At 35.7% G+C, this 17175-nt stretch overlaps 1 protein-coding gene across 10 annotated transcripts in view; it reads left to right on the plus strand.

The window, feature by feature from the left end:
• Positions 1-17175, plus strand: part of SLC4A7 (solute carrier family 4 member 7) — a 114859-nt gene that overhangs the window by 43117 nt on the left and 54567 nt on the right. For 7 of the 10 annotated variants that reach the window (XM_057555689.1, XM_057555691.1, XM_057555692.1 and 4 more), the window contains exons 3-6: positions 2717-2863; positions 13326-13464; positions 14014-14174; positions 16243-16431. In XM_057555689.1, coding sequence (XP_057411672.1) covers positions 2717-2863; positions 13326-13464; positions 14014-14174; positions 16243-16431 — 636 coding nt within the window. The remainder of the gene's footprint in view (positions 1-2716; positions 2864-13325; positions 13465-14013; positions 14175-16242; positions 16432-17175) is intronic. The other 3 variants (XM_057555693.1, XM_057555696.1, XM_057555698.1) reach the window with 1 other exon arrangement.

Here is a 17175-nt window from a genome sequence, read left to right on the forward strand (position 1 = left end):
ATCTCATAGCCCAGATCATGGGTATGTGAGGAGCATACCACACGTGATGTGCCCCTCTCACCTGTGGACAGGTGTTATTGACATAACTTAACTATTGGTGATGTTAAGCCTGAACACTTGCTTAAGGTGGTGTTCATGGCAGATGTTTTGATAGACTTATTTTGGGGTCTTTTTGAGACCTACATTTTTGAGTTAAAGTCTTCTATGACAGCTGAATGGAGCCATTGCTTTACAAAAAGAGGTGGAAAGAGGCACAAATAGGTGTTCTCCACATTTGCTTCCTGAAATGGAAAAACCCCCTGTTTTTTAAAGTAACCTGTATATCTAGTGTATTTATCAGTCGATGGTATTAGCCCTTGGTGTAATTAGCCCTTGGTATAACAGAGCCCTTGGTGCTCTGTAAAATAAGAGAAGTAACAGGAGACTAGCATTGTTAATTACATGAACTTATACGTAATTCTTTTTTATCATAGTAAATTTTGGTATACTTTTGTGTATGTTACTTTTTTTCCTTTTTGGAAAACTAACACTGTCAATACTCAGAGATACTGCAGGTTTGGTTCTAGACCACTGCAATAAAGTGAATATTGCAGTAAAGTGAGTCACATGAATTTTTTTGGTTTCCTAGTGCGTATAAAGGTTATGTTCATGCTATATTGTAGTCTATTAAGTGTGAATAGCATTATGTCTAAAAAACAATGTACATGCCGTAGCTAAAAATACTTTATTGCTAAAAAATGGTAACCATCATCTGAGCCTTCGGCAAGTCATAATCTTTTTGCTGGTGGAGGGTCTTGCCTTGATGTTGGTGGCTGCTGACTGATGAGGGTGGTAGTTGCTGAAGGTTGGGGTTGGTTTCTTAAAATAAGACAACAATAAAGTTTGCCACTTTGATTGACTCCTCCTTTCATGAATGATTTCTCTGTAGCCTGCAAGGCTGTGTGATAGCATTTGACCCACAGTAGAATGTCTTTCAAAATTAGAGTCCTATCAAACCCTGCCTTTGCCTTTGCTTTATCAACTAAATTTATGCAATATTCTAATCCTTTGTTGTCATTTCAACAATCTTCACAGCAGCTTCACCAGGAGTAGATTTCATCCAAAGAAACCACTTTCTTTGCTCATCAGTAGGAAGCAAGTTTTATCATGAACTGACAGCAATTCAGTCCCATCTCTAGGCTCCACTTCTAATTCTAGCTCTTTTGCTATTTCCGTCACATCTGCAGTGACTTTCTCCACTGAAGTCTTGAACCCCTCAAAGTCATCCATGAGGGCTGGAATCAACTTCTTCCAAATGCCTGTTAATGTTGATATTTTGACCTCTTCCCATGAATCATGAATGCTATTCATGGCATCTGGGAAGGAATGGTGAATCCTTTCCAGAAGGTTTTCAATTAACTTTGCTCAGATCTATCAGAGGAGTCACTATCTATGGCAGCTATAGCCTTCAAGACCTGAAAGTTGAAATGACTCCTTGATCCATGAGCTGCAGAATGGATGTTGTGTTACCAGGCATGAAAACATCATTAATCTCTTTGTACATCTCCATCAGAGCTCTTGAATAACTAGGTGCCTTGTCAATGAGCAGTAATACTTTGAAAGGAATCTTTTTTTCTGAGCAGTGAGTCTCAACAGTGGGCTTAAAATATTCAGTAAACTGTTGTCAACAGATGCGCTGTCATCTAGGCTTTGTATAACCTATAATGGAAAAGAATCTGAAGCTATACACATGAAACTAACACAATATTGTAAATCAACTAAAGTTAAATAAAAAAGAAAGAAGGAAGAAAGGAAGGAAGGAAGGGAAAAAAATACATATATAGAGCACAGGCAGAATAGACTGAGCATGACTCTTAAGGGCCCTAGGATTTTCAGAATGGTAAATGAGCATTGGCTTCAACTTCACGTCACCAGCTGCATTAGCATGCATGTCCTTTGAAGCTTTGAAGCCAGGCATTGTCTTCTCCTCTCTAGCTATGAAAGCCCTAGATGGCATCTTCTTCCAATAGAAGGCTGTTTTGTCTACATTCTATCCAGACCATTAAAACTTTCTCCTTATCAACAGTAAGGCTGTTTCACTTTCTTATCATTTGTGTGTTCACTAGCACTTTTAATTTCCTTCAAGAACTTTTCCTTTGCTTTCACTTCTTGGCTGTTTGGCACAAGAGGCCTGGCTTTATGCCAGTTTCGGCATGCCTTCCTCACTAGGTTTAATCATTTCTAGCTTCTGATTTAAGGTGAGAGATGTGCGACTCTTTCACTTGAACGCTTAGAGGCCATTGTAAGGCTTTTAATTGGACTAATTTCAGCATTGCTGTGTCTCAGGGAATAGGGAAGCCCAAGGAGAGGGAGAGAGATGGGGGAACGGATGGTCAGGGGAGCAATCAGAACACATACAACATTTATCGATTAAGTTCACCATCTTATATGGGCATGGTTTGTGGTGCCTCCAAACAATCACCATAGTAAATCAAAGATCACTGATCATGGACCACCATAACAAATATAATAATAATGGAAAAGTTTGAACCATTGCAAGAATTACTGTCAAAACATGACACAGAGACAGGAGGTGAGCAAATGCTGTTGGAAAAATAGTGCTGATACATTGGTTCAATGCAAGGTTGCCACAAACCTTCTATTTGAAAAAAAACACAGTATCTGTGATGTGCAATAAAATGAGGTCTGCCAGTAATGTTTCCGAACATTTTACCAGGTCATCGAGCTGTGTATATAGGTGTCCACGTGCCATTTAGTAAAGAGAGTCGCCGGCGTCACAGGCATCGTGGACACAAACATCACCACCGGAGAAGAAAAGACAAAGACTCAGACAGAGAAGATGGACGGGAATCTCCTTCTTACGGTAAGAGAATGGAAAGTTCTCCATTAACAGTTTAGGGTTCTTTCCTGGAAAGTTTTTTTTTTTTAATTAAATATTTCCTTTTTAAAATTGTATTTCTGTAATAACTCAGACACAGTATATGCATTGAGGAATACTAATTGAAGTAAGAATATTTTTTCTACAAGAAAAATGCTTAGTTTATTGGTTAAGATCTACTTAGGATGAGTGAAAAAAGTAAGGGGCTTTGGTTTCTTTATTGTATTCCAGCCTTGGAATTGTAAATGTTGAGTCTTGGCACTTAAAATTCAATTTAGGAGGGTTTTTATTTCCTTTTCTCTATTATATATTTCATTATTAACATATGCAATGAACAAATATCTGGAATCCTTAGGCTCCTGGAACAGATGGAAATTTTTTTTTTTTCATTTTTAAATACATTTTTTGCCAGAAGATTTTTATCCATAAAGCTGGATTACTTGGTTATCTGTGCAGCAAAGAGTGCTTTGATTTGATAGTATTGTCTTTAGAAGGACAGAATTTTTGTTTGAAAGCAGAGCAATAAAGAAGTACCAGTAGACAGAGGAAATGATGGGAATCTCAGAAAGCAAAAAAGGCATATGGTAGAGGAAAATGAATTATTATCTGATAATAAAGATTGGTAGTTATTTAAGTGCCCCTGAAAGCTGGAAAGGCGAGAGCCCGAAAAAATAGCTGTGCGGCTTGAGCAGGGCATTGCACTCAGTTGACATGTAAGGCATCATTGGTTTTTTAGGACATCGTGGCCCATATGGCCATCTACACCATAGGTCCTAGTGTGTGCATTCTTGAGGAGCCATGTGAGCTGCACCCCCACAGGCACTTGTGTGCTGTGCTGAAGGAAAGTTCTTTTGACGAGGTAAAGAGGGAAAGAATTACTGTGTCTACTACAGCTTATGTCATGATCATAAGAAAGAAGATACTGATGGCCTAGTAAAATATTAAGTGCCAATTCTGTGCTAAGTATTCCACCAAGCCCTTGACATACGTGCTTTGACTTAATCTTCTCAGCATTTTTAAAAAATTAAAGATAGGTATTATTGTTTTCATTATATAGATGGAGAAACCTCAACTTAGAGAGGCTAAATGATGGGAATCTCTTAGCCAGTACTAAGAGATCCTGATGGCCTAATAAACTATTAAGTGGTCATATAGCTAACAAAAATATGTCGCTGGTGAAGGAAAAATCAACAGTAATTTTAAAAGCATCAGTAGTGGACTTTGATGACATTGGTAGTTGAGAAGTATTTTGCTGTTATTTTGTGAGTGGATCGGTATGCTTCTCTATTTCATTCTGAATAAAAAGGCACACAATATTTTTTATAGGAATGCTGCTTACTAGACTAAGTATGTTTATATGTTCACCTGGCTAGGTGGTTTAATGTTCAAACTGAGGTCTGAAATATGAAGTCTAAATACAGTTGTTTGAAAAATAAATTTGGTGGAGAAAATATTTGTAACTTTTTCATAGAGTAATTATGCCTAGAAAAGTTTTATGCCACAGAATTGGGTTTATTTTGGTTTTAACTCCAATCTGTGTCCTACAAACTGCTATGAAGTCCCTTCTTTCTTCCCCCCACTCTCCGAAAAGAGATTACACAGGTGTTTTGGACATGATGGACTAACAGGAATTGCATTTGCCCTCCAATTTTAAACAGTTAGAAAACTGTACAAAATATATGAAACAGTAATTTTCAGACAATGGACAACAGGCAGCATAGGATGCTGAGCTCTGTTACTACAAGCAACTGTATGGCAATAAAATGGACAACGTGGAAGAAATGGACAAATTCTTAGAAATGCACAACCTGCCGAGACTGAACCAGGAAGAAATAGAAAATATGAACAGACCAATCACAAGCATTGAAATTGCAACTGTGATTAAAAATCTTCCAACAAACAAAAGCCCAGGACCAGATGGCTTCACAGGCGAATTCTATCAAACATTTAGGGAAGAACTAACACCTATCCTTCTCAAACTCTTCCAAAATATAGCAGAGGGAGGAACATTCCCAAACTCATTGTACGAGGCCACCATCACCCTGATACCAAAACCAGACAAAGATGTCACAAAGAAAGAAAACTGCAGGCCAGTGTCACTGATGAACGTAGATGCAAAAATCCTCAACAAAATACTAGCAAACAGAATCCAACAGCACATTAAAAGGATCATACACCATGATCAAGTGAGGTTTATCTCAGGAATGCAAGAATTCTTCAGTATACGCAAATCAATGAACGTGATACACCATATTAACAAATTGAAGGAGAAAAACCATATGATCATCTCAATAGATGCAGAGAAAGCTTTTGACAAAATTCAATACCCATTTATGGTAAAAACCCTCCAGAAAGTAGGCATAGAGGGAGCTTTCCTCAACATAATACAGGCCATATATGACAAACCCACAGCCAACATCGTCCTCAATGGTGAAGAACTGAAACCATTTCCACTAAGATCAGAAACAAGACAAGGTTGCCCACTCTCACCAATATTATTCAACATAGTTTTGGAAGTTTTAGTCACAGCAATCAGAGAAGAAAAAGAAATAAAAGGAATCCAAATCGGAAAAGAAGTAAAGCTGTCACTGTTTGCAGATGACATGATATTATACATAGAGAATCCTAAAGAGTCTACCAGAAAACTACTAGAGCTACAAAAGCTACTACAAAATCAATGAATTTTGTAAAGTAGAAGGATACAAAATTATTGCACAGAAATCTCTTGCATTCCTATACACTAATGACGAAAAATCTGAAAGTGAAATTAAGAAAACACTCCCATTTACCACGGCAACAAAAAGAATAAAATATCTAGGAATTAACCTACCTAAGGAGACAAAAGACCTGTATGCAGAATATTATAAGACACTGATGAAAAAAATTAGAGAGGATACAAATAGATAGAGAGTTATACCATGCTCTTGGATTGAAAGAATCAACATTGTGAAAATAAGTATACTACCCAAAGCAATCTACAGATTCAATGCAATCCCTATCAAAGTACCACTTGTATTTTTCACAGAACTAGAACAAAAAATTTCACAATTTGTATGGAAACACAAAAGGCCCCGAATAGCCAAAGCAATCTTGAGAAAGAAATACAGAGCAGGAGGAATCTGGCTCCCTGACTTCAGACTATACTACAAAGCTACAGTAATCAAGACAGTATGGTACTGGCACAAAAACAGAAATATAGATCAATGGAACAGGATAGAAAGCCCAGAGATAAACCCACACACATATGGTCACCTTATCTTTGATAAAGGAGGCCAGAATATACAATGGAGAAAGACAGCCTCTTCAATAAGTGGTGCTGGGAAAACTGGACAGCTACATGTGAAAGAATGAAATTAGAACACTCCCTAACACCATACACAAAAATAAACTCAAAATGGATTCAAGACCTAAATGTAAGACCGGACACTATAAAACTCTTAGAGGAAAACATAGGAAGAACACTCTTTGACATAAATCACAGCAAGATCTTTTTTGATACACCTCCTAGAGTAATGGAAATAAAAACAAAAATAAACAAATGGAACCTAATGAAACTTCAAAGCTTTTGCACAGCAAAGGAAACCATAAACAAGATGAAAAGACAACCCTCAGAATGGGAGAAAATATTTGCAAACGAATCAATGGACAAAGGATTAATCTCCAAAATATATAAACAGCTCGTGCAGCTCAATATTAAAGAAACAAACAACCCAATCCAAAAATTGGCAGAAGACCTAAATAAACATTTCTCCAAAGAACACATACAGATGGCCAAGAAGCACATGAAAAGCTGCTCAACATCACTAATTATTAGAGAAATGCAAATCAAAACTACAATGAGGTATCACTTCACATCAGTTAGAATGGGCATCATCAGAAAATCTACAAACCACAAATGCTGGAGAGGGTGTGGAGAAAAGGGAACCCTCTTGCACTGTTGATGGGAATGTAAATTGATACAGCCACTATGGAGAACAGTATGGAGGTTCCTTAAAAAACTAAAAATAGAATTACCATATGATCCTGCAATCCCGCTATTGGGCATATACCCAGAGAAAACCATAATTCAAAAAGACCCATGCACCCCAATGTTCATTGCAGCACTATTTACAATAGCCTGGTCATGGAAGCAACCTAAATGCCCATCGACAGACGAATGGATAAAGAAGTTGTGGTACATATATCCAATGGAATATTACTCAGCCATAAAAAGGAACGAAATTGAGTCATTTGTTGAGACGTGGATGAATCTAGAGACTCATACGGAGTGAAGTAAGTCAGAAAGAGAAAAACAAATATCGTATATTAATGCATGTATGTGGAACCTAGAAAAGTGGTACAGATGAACTGGTTTGTAGGGCAGAAATTGAGACACAGATGTAGAGAACAAACGTATGGACACCAAGGGGGGAAAACCACAGTGGGGTGGGGATGGTGGTGTGCTGAATTGGGCGATTGGGATTGACATGTATACACTGATGTGTGTAAAATTGATGACTAATAAGAACCTGCAGTATAAAAAACCAAACAAACAAGCAAAAAACAACTAATACTAAACTTTCATTGGGTTATTTGTATGGAAATATGTTAATATAAATGTTTCAGACATTACATGAAATTTCTAAAAATCTTATGTGTTCTGGTATAATGTTATAAGTCATAATTCTGGTTATTACTTTAAAATGTATATTTCAGAAATAACTAAATTTTCTTGTCAATTGCATTATTATGAACTTTCATCAAATCTTTAACCATGGTCATTTTTAAGTCTTTTGTCATTTACAGACAGTTCTGGGTGTACTCTGATGCTTTTGCAAAAATGTTCCTATAAAAGGTTTTCATCTTCAAGGAATTCATGGAAAAGACTCTGACAAGTACAGGTTTCTGGTAACTGACTATACTGCTGAACTGAATGAATAAGCATTTTCAGAACTCTAATGGAAAACTGGTGAATTCATAAAAGTGCTAACAAAGATCAAGGTGAAAAAAAAATTAATTACATGGACCTGAGTGAAGTGATGAGGATGATTATAATTTTTGTGACTTTTTGTTTGAATAAAAAAAAAACAACCTAAAAGTAGAACTACCATACGACCTAGCAATCCCACTACTGGATGTATACCCTGAGAAAACCATAATTTAAAAAGAGTCATGTACCAAAATGTTCACTGCAGCTCTATTTACAGTAGCCAGGACATGGAAGCAACCTAAGTGTCCATCAACAGATGAATGGATAAAGAAGATGTGGCACATATATACAATGGAATATTACTCAGCCATAAAAAGAAACGAAATTGAGTTATTTGTAGTGAGGTGGATGGACCTAGAGTGTGTCATACAGAGTGAAGTAAGTCAGAAAGAGAAAAACAAATACCATATGCTAACACATATATATGGAATCTTAAAAAAAAAATGTCATTAAGAACCTAGCGGCAAGATGGGAATAAAGACACAGACCTACTAGAGAATGGACTTGAGGATATGGGGAGGGGGAAGGGTAAGCTGGGACAAAGTGAGAGAGTGGCATGGACATATATACACTACCAAACGTAAAATAGCTAGCTAGTGGGAAGCAGCCGCATAGCAGAGGGAGATCAGCTCAGTGCTTTGTGACCACCTAGATGGGTGGGATAGGGAAGGTGGATGGGAGGGAGATGCAAGAGGGAAGAGATATGGGGACATATGTATATGTATAACTGATTCACTTTGTTATAAAGTGGAAACTAACACACCATTTTAAAGCAATTATACTCCAATAAAGATGTTAAAAAAAAAAAAAAGAAACAGATCCAGAAATGACAAAGTTGATGGAGTTCGAAAACAAGCATGTTAAAGCAGTATAATATATATGCTTTATATGTTCAAGAAGAGAGAGGCTGAAAATATATGAAAGTCCCACATGGAACTTCTACAGATGAAAAATGCAGTATCTGAAATGAGTAGTACACTAGATAAGATTAACAGATGATTTGACATTACAGAATAAAAAAGATAAGTGATTTTTGAAGATATTGTGATAGAAACTAATCAAAATGAAACGAAAAAAAGCTGAAGACCAATAAACAGCATCAATAATTTGTTGGACAGTATCAGGTAGTCTATCATATGTGTAATTGGAGTGCCAGAAAAATTTCCAAAATTAATAAAAAGTCTGAACTCACAGGTCCAAGGAGTTTAGCAAAACCCAAGGGGAAGAAACATGAAGAAAAAACCGCACAAAGTCACATAAAAATCAAATTGCTGAAACCAAGACATAACAGTCCTAAATATATATAACAACAGCTTCAAAATCCATGAAGCAAAAACTGATAAAATTGAAAAGAGAAAGAGAGAAATCCACACTTACAGCTGGAGATTGCAACTCTCCTTTCTCAGTAATGGATAGAACAAGTAAACAGAAAATCAGTAAGGATATAGAAGACCTAAATAACACTGTCAGTCAGATTGATAGTCACATGCATAGAACATTTCACCCAACCACAGCAGAATACACATTCTTTACAATTGCATATTGAAGATTTAACCAAGATCATATTCTAGGCCATAAAACAAGTCTTAATACATTTAAAAAGACTGAAACTGTATTCTGTGACCACAAATAGAATTAAACTTAAAAGATATTAAGAAAAATGCCCAGATATTTGGAAATTAAGCACGAAGTTTCTCAGTAACCCATGGGTTAAAGATGCAATCACAACAGAAATTAGAAAATATATTGAATTTATGAAAATGAAAACACAGTACAGGCAGAAAATTGAGAGAAAATCTTACAAAGTGAGGACACAGTCCTGACACACACAGGTTTCATTTAGCATGGTACTGTGCAAAGTGAGGACTGCCTACATATTAGAATTTGTTAGATATAGCTAAAGCAGTGCTTAGAGAAAAATGTATAGCCTTTAGTTTTTATACTAGAAAAGAAGGGACTTCCCTGGTGGCACAGTGGTAGAGACTCCACGCTCCCAGTGAAGGGGGCCCAGGTTTGATCCCTGGTCCGGGAACTGGATTCAACATGCATGCCACAGGTGGGAATTTGGGAGTTTGCATGCCACAACCGAGGAGCCCACCTGTTGCAACTAAGACCCAGTGCAAACAAATAAATTTAAGTAAAGAAATTAATTTAAAAAACGCAGAACAAGAAAAGCCTAATCAATGATTTAAGCTTGTAACTTAAGAAATTGAAGGAAAAAATACTGCAAATTAAGCCTAAATAAGTAAAAGAAAAGAAACAATAAAAATGAAAGCAGAAATGAATAAAATAAAAATCAGACCAACAGTAGCAAAAATCAATCAGACTGAAATCTGGTTCTTTGAAAAGATCAATAAAATTGAGAAATCTAAATAGCCAGACTGATCAGGTGAGGGAAAAAAAGATACAAATGACCAGCACCAGAAATTTTCAGTAAATGTTCTACAGATATTAAAGAATAAGGAGGGAATATTATGAATGATTTTATGCCAACAAAATTGATATTTCAGATTAAATGGGAAAGTTTCTTAGGAATACATGCTATTAGGCAGAAATGGGTAACTTGAATTATCCTACATGTATAAAAAGAAATTGAATTTGTAGTCTAAAGCATTCCCACAGTGGAAATTTACTCCCAAATGTCATCAAACATATAAGAATGAAATAACACAGACTCTGCCAGAAAATTGAAGATGAGGGAACACTTTCCCATTCATATTGTGAATCCAGCATTACCCTGATACCAAAACCTGATGAAGATGTTACAATAGAATAAAACTACACACTAATTATTTCTCATGAGTATAGATTCAGAAATCCTTAACAAAATAAAAGCATATCTTATCCAGCAATACTTAAGAGGGATAATACATCATGATGGTGGTAATCTGAATAGTGGCCCCCACAATGTCCATATTCCTACTGTCCGGAACCTGTGAACGTTAACCTTATTTGGCAAAAGTGAATCTGTAGATGTGACTAAGTTAAAGGATTTTGTGAAGTGGAGATTATGCTGGATTAATGCAGATGGGCCAGATTTAATCACAAGGAGTCAGAAGATCAGAGAGGAGATGGTAGTTATAGTGATGGAATGAGGAGGCGTCCAGACCTAAGGAATGTAGGCAGCCTCCAGAAGCTAGAAAAGGTAAGGAAATGGATTTTCCCCTAGAGCCTCCAGAAAGAACCAGCCCATGATTTTTTAGCCCTGTGTAAAATTCATTTTGGACTTCCGGTCTCCAGAACTGTAAGAGAATAAATTTGTGTTATTTAAGCCACCAAGTTTGTGGAAATTTGTTATAGCAGCATTAGGAAATTAATACGATGAACAAGTAGAAATGCAGGGTTGGTTTAAAATTTAAACATCTATCAGTGTAAATAAACATATTAATAGTATAAAGGAGAAAAACCCATATAATCATATCAATAAGACAGAAAAAGCCTTTGACAAAATTCCTCCCCCCTAGTTTGCTAGGAGTTAAAATTCTGTCTTTAGATAAATTCTATTTATCTACATCTAACAAATTCTATTTATTTAGAATTTTTCTAAATTCTAAATTCTATTCTAGAATTTTATCTCCTTGCAAACTAGGAATATTAGAAAACTTCTTCAGTGTGATAGAGAGCATTTAGAAATGCTGGTGAAAGACTGAATGTTTTCTCCCTATGAATTGGGAAAAGGCATGGATGTCTTCTCTCACCACTTCTGTACAACCTGGTACTGGCACACGTAGCCAGTATAATAAGGCAAGAAAGAAATGAAATGCATCCAGAAGGTAAAGGAAGAAGTAAAATTGTTTTTATTCATAGTTACAGAATCATATGTGTAGCAAATCCTAAGCAATCTACAAAACTACAGAACTAAGTGAGTTTAGCAAGGTTACAGGATGCAAAATCAGTGTACAGAATCAACTGTATTTCTATATAGTAGCAATGAGCAATCTGAAACTGAAATAAAAAACAACACAATAGCACCAGAAATATTTCTTGGGGATGAATTTCACAAAAGATGTGCAAGACCTAATTGTTGAAAGGTTCAAATATTAGGAAGTTCAGTTACATTGTGTTTTTATTTGTCCTGCATTGGTCTTAGAGTATTCCTTCATTATGAAGACCCGTGTTGTGTACATACGGGACAAGTTTCAGATATGTTTTTCATACTGCCTCTTCCCCTGTTCTTTATATTTTCCTCTTTCTGGAGTTTTTCTTGTGCGACTTTTTTATTCTGTCTTCTATATCTCTTAACCTTGCGTGTTTTTGTCTTATTTGTCATTGATGCATTCTGTGTAACCTCCTCCTCCTTAGATGTCTTTTCCTTTAACAATTTTATTTCTAATCTACTTTTTTTAAAAAAAAATAAATTAATTTATTTATTTTTGGCTGTGTTGGGTCTTTGTTGCTGCACACGGGCTTTCTCTAGTTGCGGCGAGTGGGGGCTACTCTTTGTTGCGGTGCATGGGCTTCTCATTGTGGTGGCTTCTCTTATTGTGGAGCATGGGCTCTAGGTGCGTGGGCTTCAGTAGTTGTGGCACACGGGCTCTAGAGGGCAAGCTCAGTAGTTGTGGCACACGGGCACAGTTGCTCTGTGGCATGTGAGATCTTCCTGGACCAGGGCTTGAACCCGTGTCCCTTGCATTGGCAGGTGGATTCTTAACCACTGCGCCACCAAGGAAGTCCTTCTAATTTACTTTTTAACCTGTTTTAATATCCCTCTTGCAGCTGTAAGTTCCTGGAGGTTTGTTTACTTAGATGTAAATTTTGAGTTTGACCTCCTCTATTATATTTGGAAGAATTTGATTTTGTTTTTAATTGATGCTTGTTGTATGCTTCAGTGTTTATTCTGGGACCCCTGGGGCTTTCAACTGTCCTGGACTAGAATGTATGCTAATTTCTCTGTTTGGGGATCCTGTACCACACAGGTAGTTAAAACTCAGATGTCATGAGTGGCAGTGACCTGTCTACCTCCCTAACCTCAGCTGACAGACTTTTGCTTCTCCATGATAGTAGGAAAAGTTAGTTTTGAGTTTTCTCATCCTTTTTTTGGAACTTGGGGATTTCTTTTTTTACTCTTGAACTTAACTACATATTGATTAAATATTTGAAATGTTCTATATTATCTAACATTTCCATCTATTTTTGGTGAGGAAAAGGTCCTGTCTTATGCATAGTGTTTTCTTGTTTTTGGATGTTGCTTACTGTTATTTGTTTGATTTACATTAGTTTGTTAAAGATTAGTGTGACTTTAACATATAATTTTTGTTTTTCATCTGTGGAGGTGATCTTTCTGTAAAATTCTTTTGTTCTAGATTGTTGGTCCTTGTTTCCTTCCAGAATTATAGTATTTTAATAATAATGAAAAGAAATTTGTTCTGATGGAATATATTTATAACAAAAGCATTTCATTTTCAAAATTTAGAATTTACCTTTGTATTAATTGAGGAAAATTTTGAGTGTATATTTTTAAATTCTGATTTTGTCAAGACACACCATCCCAGAGAGTCCAGTTCATCCTGGGTACTGAAGATGATGATGAAGAACACATTCCCCATGATCTCTTCACGGAAATGGATGAGCTGTGCTACAGAGATGGAGAAGAGTATGAATGGAAAGAAACTGCCAGGTGATGATACTCTCTCAGTTTTTAACTGCCTTTACTTGGTTTCTTTTTGTAATGAGAATATAAAATTGAAATTGAGACATCCAGTACTTTAAAACAATGAGTAGAGAATTTCCTTCTGTCTGGAAATTTTATCTTTATTCTCAAAATTTGTTTCCTTAAATAATTCTTAATACTATAATATAACAAAAGGAAGTATGTTACTGTAGATTTTAATGTCTTTAATTAGAGGAAACAAGTTTGAAAAATCAACATCTTGCATATTTAAAGTTTAAAATAAGATTGGAAGCTGAAACTATGAATTTCCAGAGTTTGTTTCTGTAAACTTACTACAGTGATAGCTAGAATAGAAAGAGGAACTACAAAGGTAACTTGTGCCTATCGACATTATAGACCGTTAACCTAATTTGTAAAAATGTGTTTGTAGCGAAATTTTGTTTTGGTGGTGGTGATCTTTGTTTCTGTTTAAAAGAACAAGCTTATGTTTATCATATTAAAATAAACAAATGGAATCATTATTTGTAAAATATTGTTATACATTATACATTTCAGATGGCTGAAATTTGAAGAGGATGTTGAAGACGGCGGTGACCGGTGGAGTAAGCCTTACGTGGCGACCCTCTCTTTGCACAGTCTTTTTGAACTGAGAAGTTGCATCCTAAATGGAACAGTCATGCTGGATATGAGAGCAAGCACTCTTGATGAAATAGCAGGTGATAGCAAAGTGACTTCTTTATAGTTAAATTGTATTGAAGTTAGAGATACTTAAATAAGGAAAATAAAGTGGAATTTAGACCATTGATTTGACAGCTACATGTTGAGCTTCCATTCTGTGCAGGGCAGTATGAGGAGTAGACGTATAAATAACCCTTTTTGTCTTTGATAAGTTTGGAGTCTAAAAGATTAAATTAGAGCGATGTAACTACAGTTATCAAGAAGAAAGTGACTAGTGCCATAAGCAAGATATGGAGCCTGTTCTCTGGAAATGCAGAGGAAGGAACTTTTTGTTTCTTTGTTGTCTGGACCAAGGTATCTGGGGAAGATACAGAGAGTACATGAACTATACAACTTATCCATAGAATTTGAACACATGGCAATAAGGAGCAGGGTGGTGCAAGAGAAAAGAAAGTATTCTAAGGAGGAGGAAGAGAAGGAAGAAAAGTCTAGAAAGTATAGACAGCTATGAATCTCAAAAAAGTCAATTCTCTGTGAGTATACAGATTCTTGAGATATGTTAGAAAAATAAATTAGAGGTGGATTGTGACTAGCCTTTAATTACTGGGTTAGGAAATTGGATTTTATTTGGTAGGCATTTTGGCTCTCAGTGATTTTTAAGTTGGAGAACAGTATGATCTCGATGTGTGTCAGGGATATCATTCTGGCAAGAAGAGGTAGGGTGGCTTTGGATAAGAAGAGGTTAGAAGCAAGGAGATCATTTATTCTCTTGGAATGTCTAAGCAAGAAGTAATGACAATCTGATGTCTGGTAGGTAGTAGCAATGGAAACGAAGGAGAGAAAATCGAAGGATACTGTGGAGGTAGAAAGAAGGAAAAGATAGCTGTGGTAAAGCTATTTGGTCATTAACTGAAGTTGCTCAAAACCAATATCCAGTTCAGTAGTAATAAATTTGATAGTGTGACTACCATTATAGATTGCCCAATATAAAAACAAAAAACTATTGTATTTGAGCTTCAAGAGGACCATAAATTTATTAGAATTTCTCAGGCTAGAAATATCAATACGTTGATATTACCAGATTGATAGATTTGACCTTGTGCTGCAAATCTTTAAGTTATCAAAGTCCTTACTTTCTTGTTTTATATAAATGACTGAAAAACTGAGTTAGGATTAGGAATATTGAATTTAGATATATTCAATATGTCTTACTTTGGCTTTTAATTATCACATAATACAATATAATATTTTAGTAAATGTATAATCCAGTGTTCATTTGTATGGTAGCCTGCAGTCATGGTGTTACTGTTAAGAGTTTACCTGCTAGGTTGATCCCTTCCAGTTTTCTCTCAGAGGAATCTTATCATAGATTTGAAAGCCTGACTCTTTTATCTCAAGTTACTGCCACTTTTAAAAATATTTATATGTACTTTATAAATTAAAAATAGTCCAGGCACCGCAGTAATGTATAAAATGTCATTGCCATCAATCTCCCCATTTCCCACACCTCCCTCACAGCCTGATATAGTCATCTTTCTGAAACTTATTACTTCATATTTTATCTATTCAGTTACTCACTGGTTTTTCTACCTCTGGGCGAGTGAGAGCAGAAACTTGATCTGCTTAGTTAATTGCTGTATTCCCAACACATAATAGGTACTCAGTAAATAGTTAATGATTGAATGAATGAGTAGAGATATTCATCTACAGTTTTGGGGAAAAGTATGAGGTGAAGCAAGAAAATACCTTCACTTCTTAGGAAGCCAATATTTGAATATCCATTTTAATAGAATTTATTGTATCATCAGTAAAGCACCTTCAACTATATAGGAAGGCTATTGGTGAATAACAGTAGCTTTTCAATAAATAATAGTATTTATTAAAATAAGGGTTTCTATTAATATGTTCATTTTTGTTGGATAATGTTCATATTTATCTTTATGCATCCATTATTCAATATTAGAAGAGAATGATACTTTCTAGAGCTATTTAAGAGTCTTATTTTTCTGGTAAAATTTCACTTAAGATTTATTCTGTGTTACAGTCATCCAAGTGTTAGTTTATTTAATAAAAATGATTGTTATCTATGTATTTTTCTTTGCCTAGATATGGTATTGGACAACATGATCGCCTCTGGCCAGTTGGACGAATCCATAAGAGAGAATGTCAGAGAAGCCCTTCTGAAGAGGCACCATCATCAGAATGAGAAAAGGTTCACCAGCCGGATTCCCCTTGTTCGATCTTTTGCAGATATAGGCAAGAAACATTCTGACCCTCACTTGCTTGAAAGGAATGGTGAGATAAGTTGTGGCATTCAGTTTTTGCTAACACGTCTACACTAATGGCATTCCAGTGTGTTACAATTAGCATTCTGGAAAAGAAACATATTTTTTCTAGATAATTACATAGGCCTTTATCTTTTTAATTCTCTTTAAAATAATAATTTGTGCATTTAAAGATTTCATTTCTAAAATGTCTTTACAACGTGACAGAATTATATGTAGAAATTACTTAGAGGAAAAAATTAAGCATTTACTCTGTTAAAATGGGACATTTAAGTATTGGTAATATTTAAACACTACACTATACGTAACCCTGAATTATTCTCCTTCTTGCTTTTTTGTTTCTGCTGAAGAATTCTTGTATATTTGATAAAAGAGCCGTAAATTATTATCTATACATTTAATCTTTTGAAAATTTTAAGTCTTGTGTTTGGGCCTTTAATATTAGATTTTTCCTAGAGATTTTTTTTTTTTTCTCCTGAGTATACTTTACTTGCTGGGCATAAACAAGTATTTTGGGGTTGGTCTGCTGATTTCACTGCTTTTTATTTACATAATTTGTGAAAGGTTTTTGTGCTTGTTCCTGTTTTATGCTAGGGATGATGCAGTTGATTTTTTCAAGCCATTGAGAATGGCACAGACCCACACACTGCTGCTCTCCCCTCTCATTCACGGTCTAACATGGGTTATGTGGGACATGGGGAGAATGTGTTTTTGTAGCCATTTACCTATGTCACTGTCTTAAGGCTGGCATGCT

Source organism: Balaenoptera acutorostrata, chromosome 10 (genome assembly GCF_949987535.1).
Source record: "Balaenoptera acutorostrata chromosome 10, mBalAcu1.1, whole genome shotgun sequence".
Lineage (NCBI taxonomy): Eukaryota > Metazoa > Chordata > Mammalia > Artiodactyla > Balaenopteridae > Balaenoptera > Balaenoptera acutorostrata.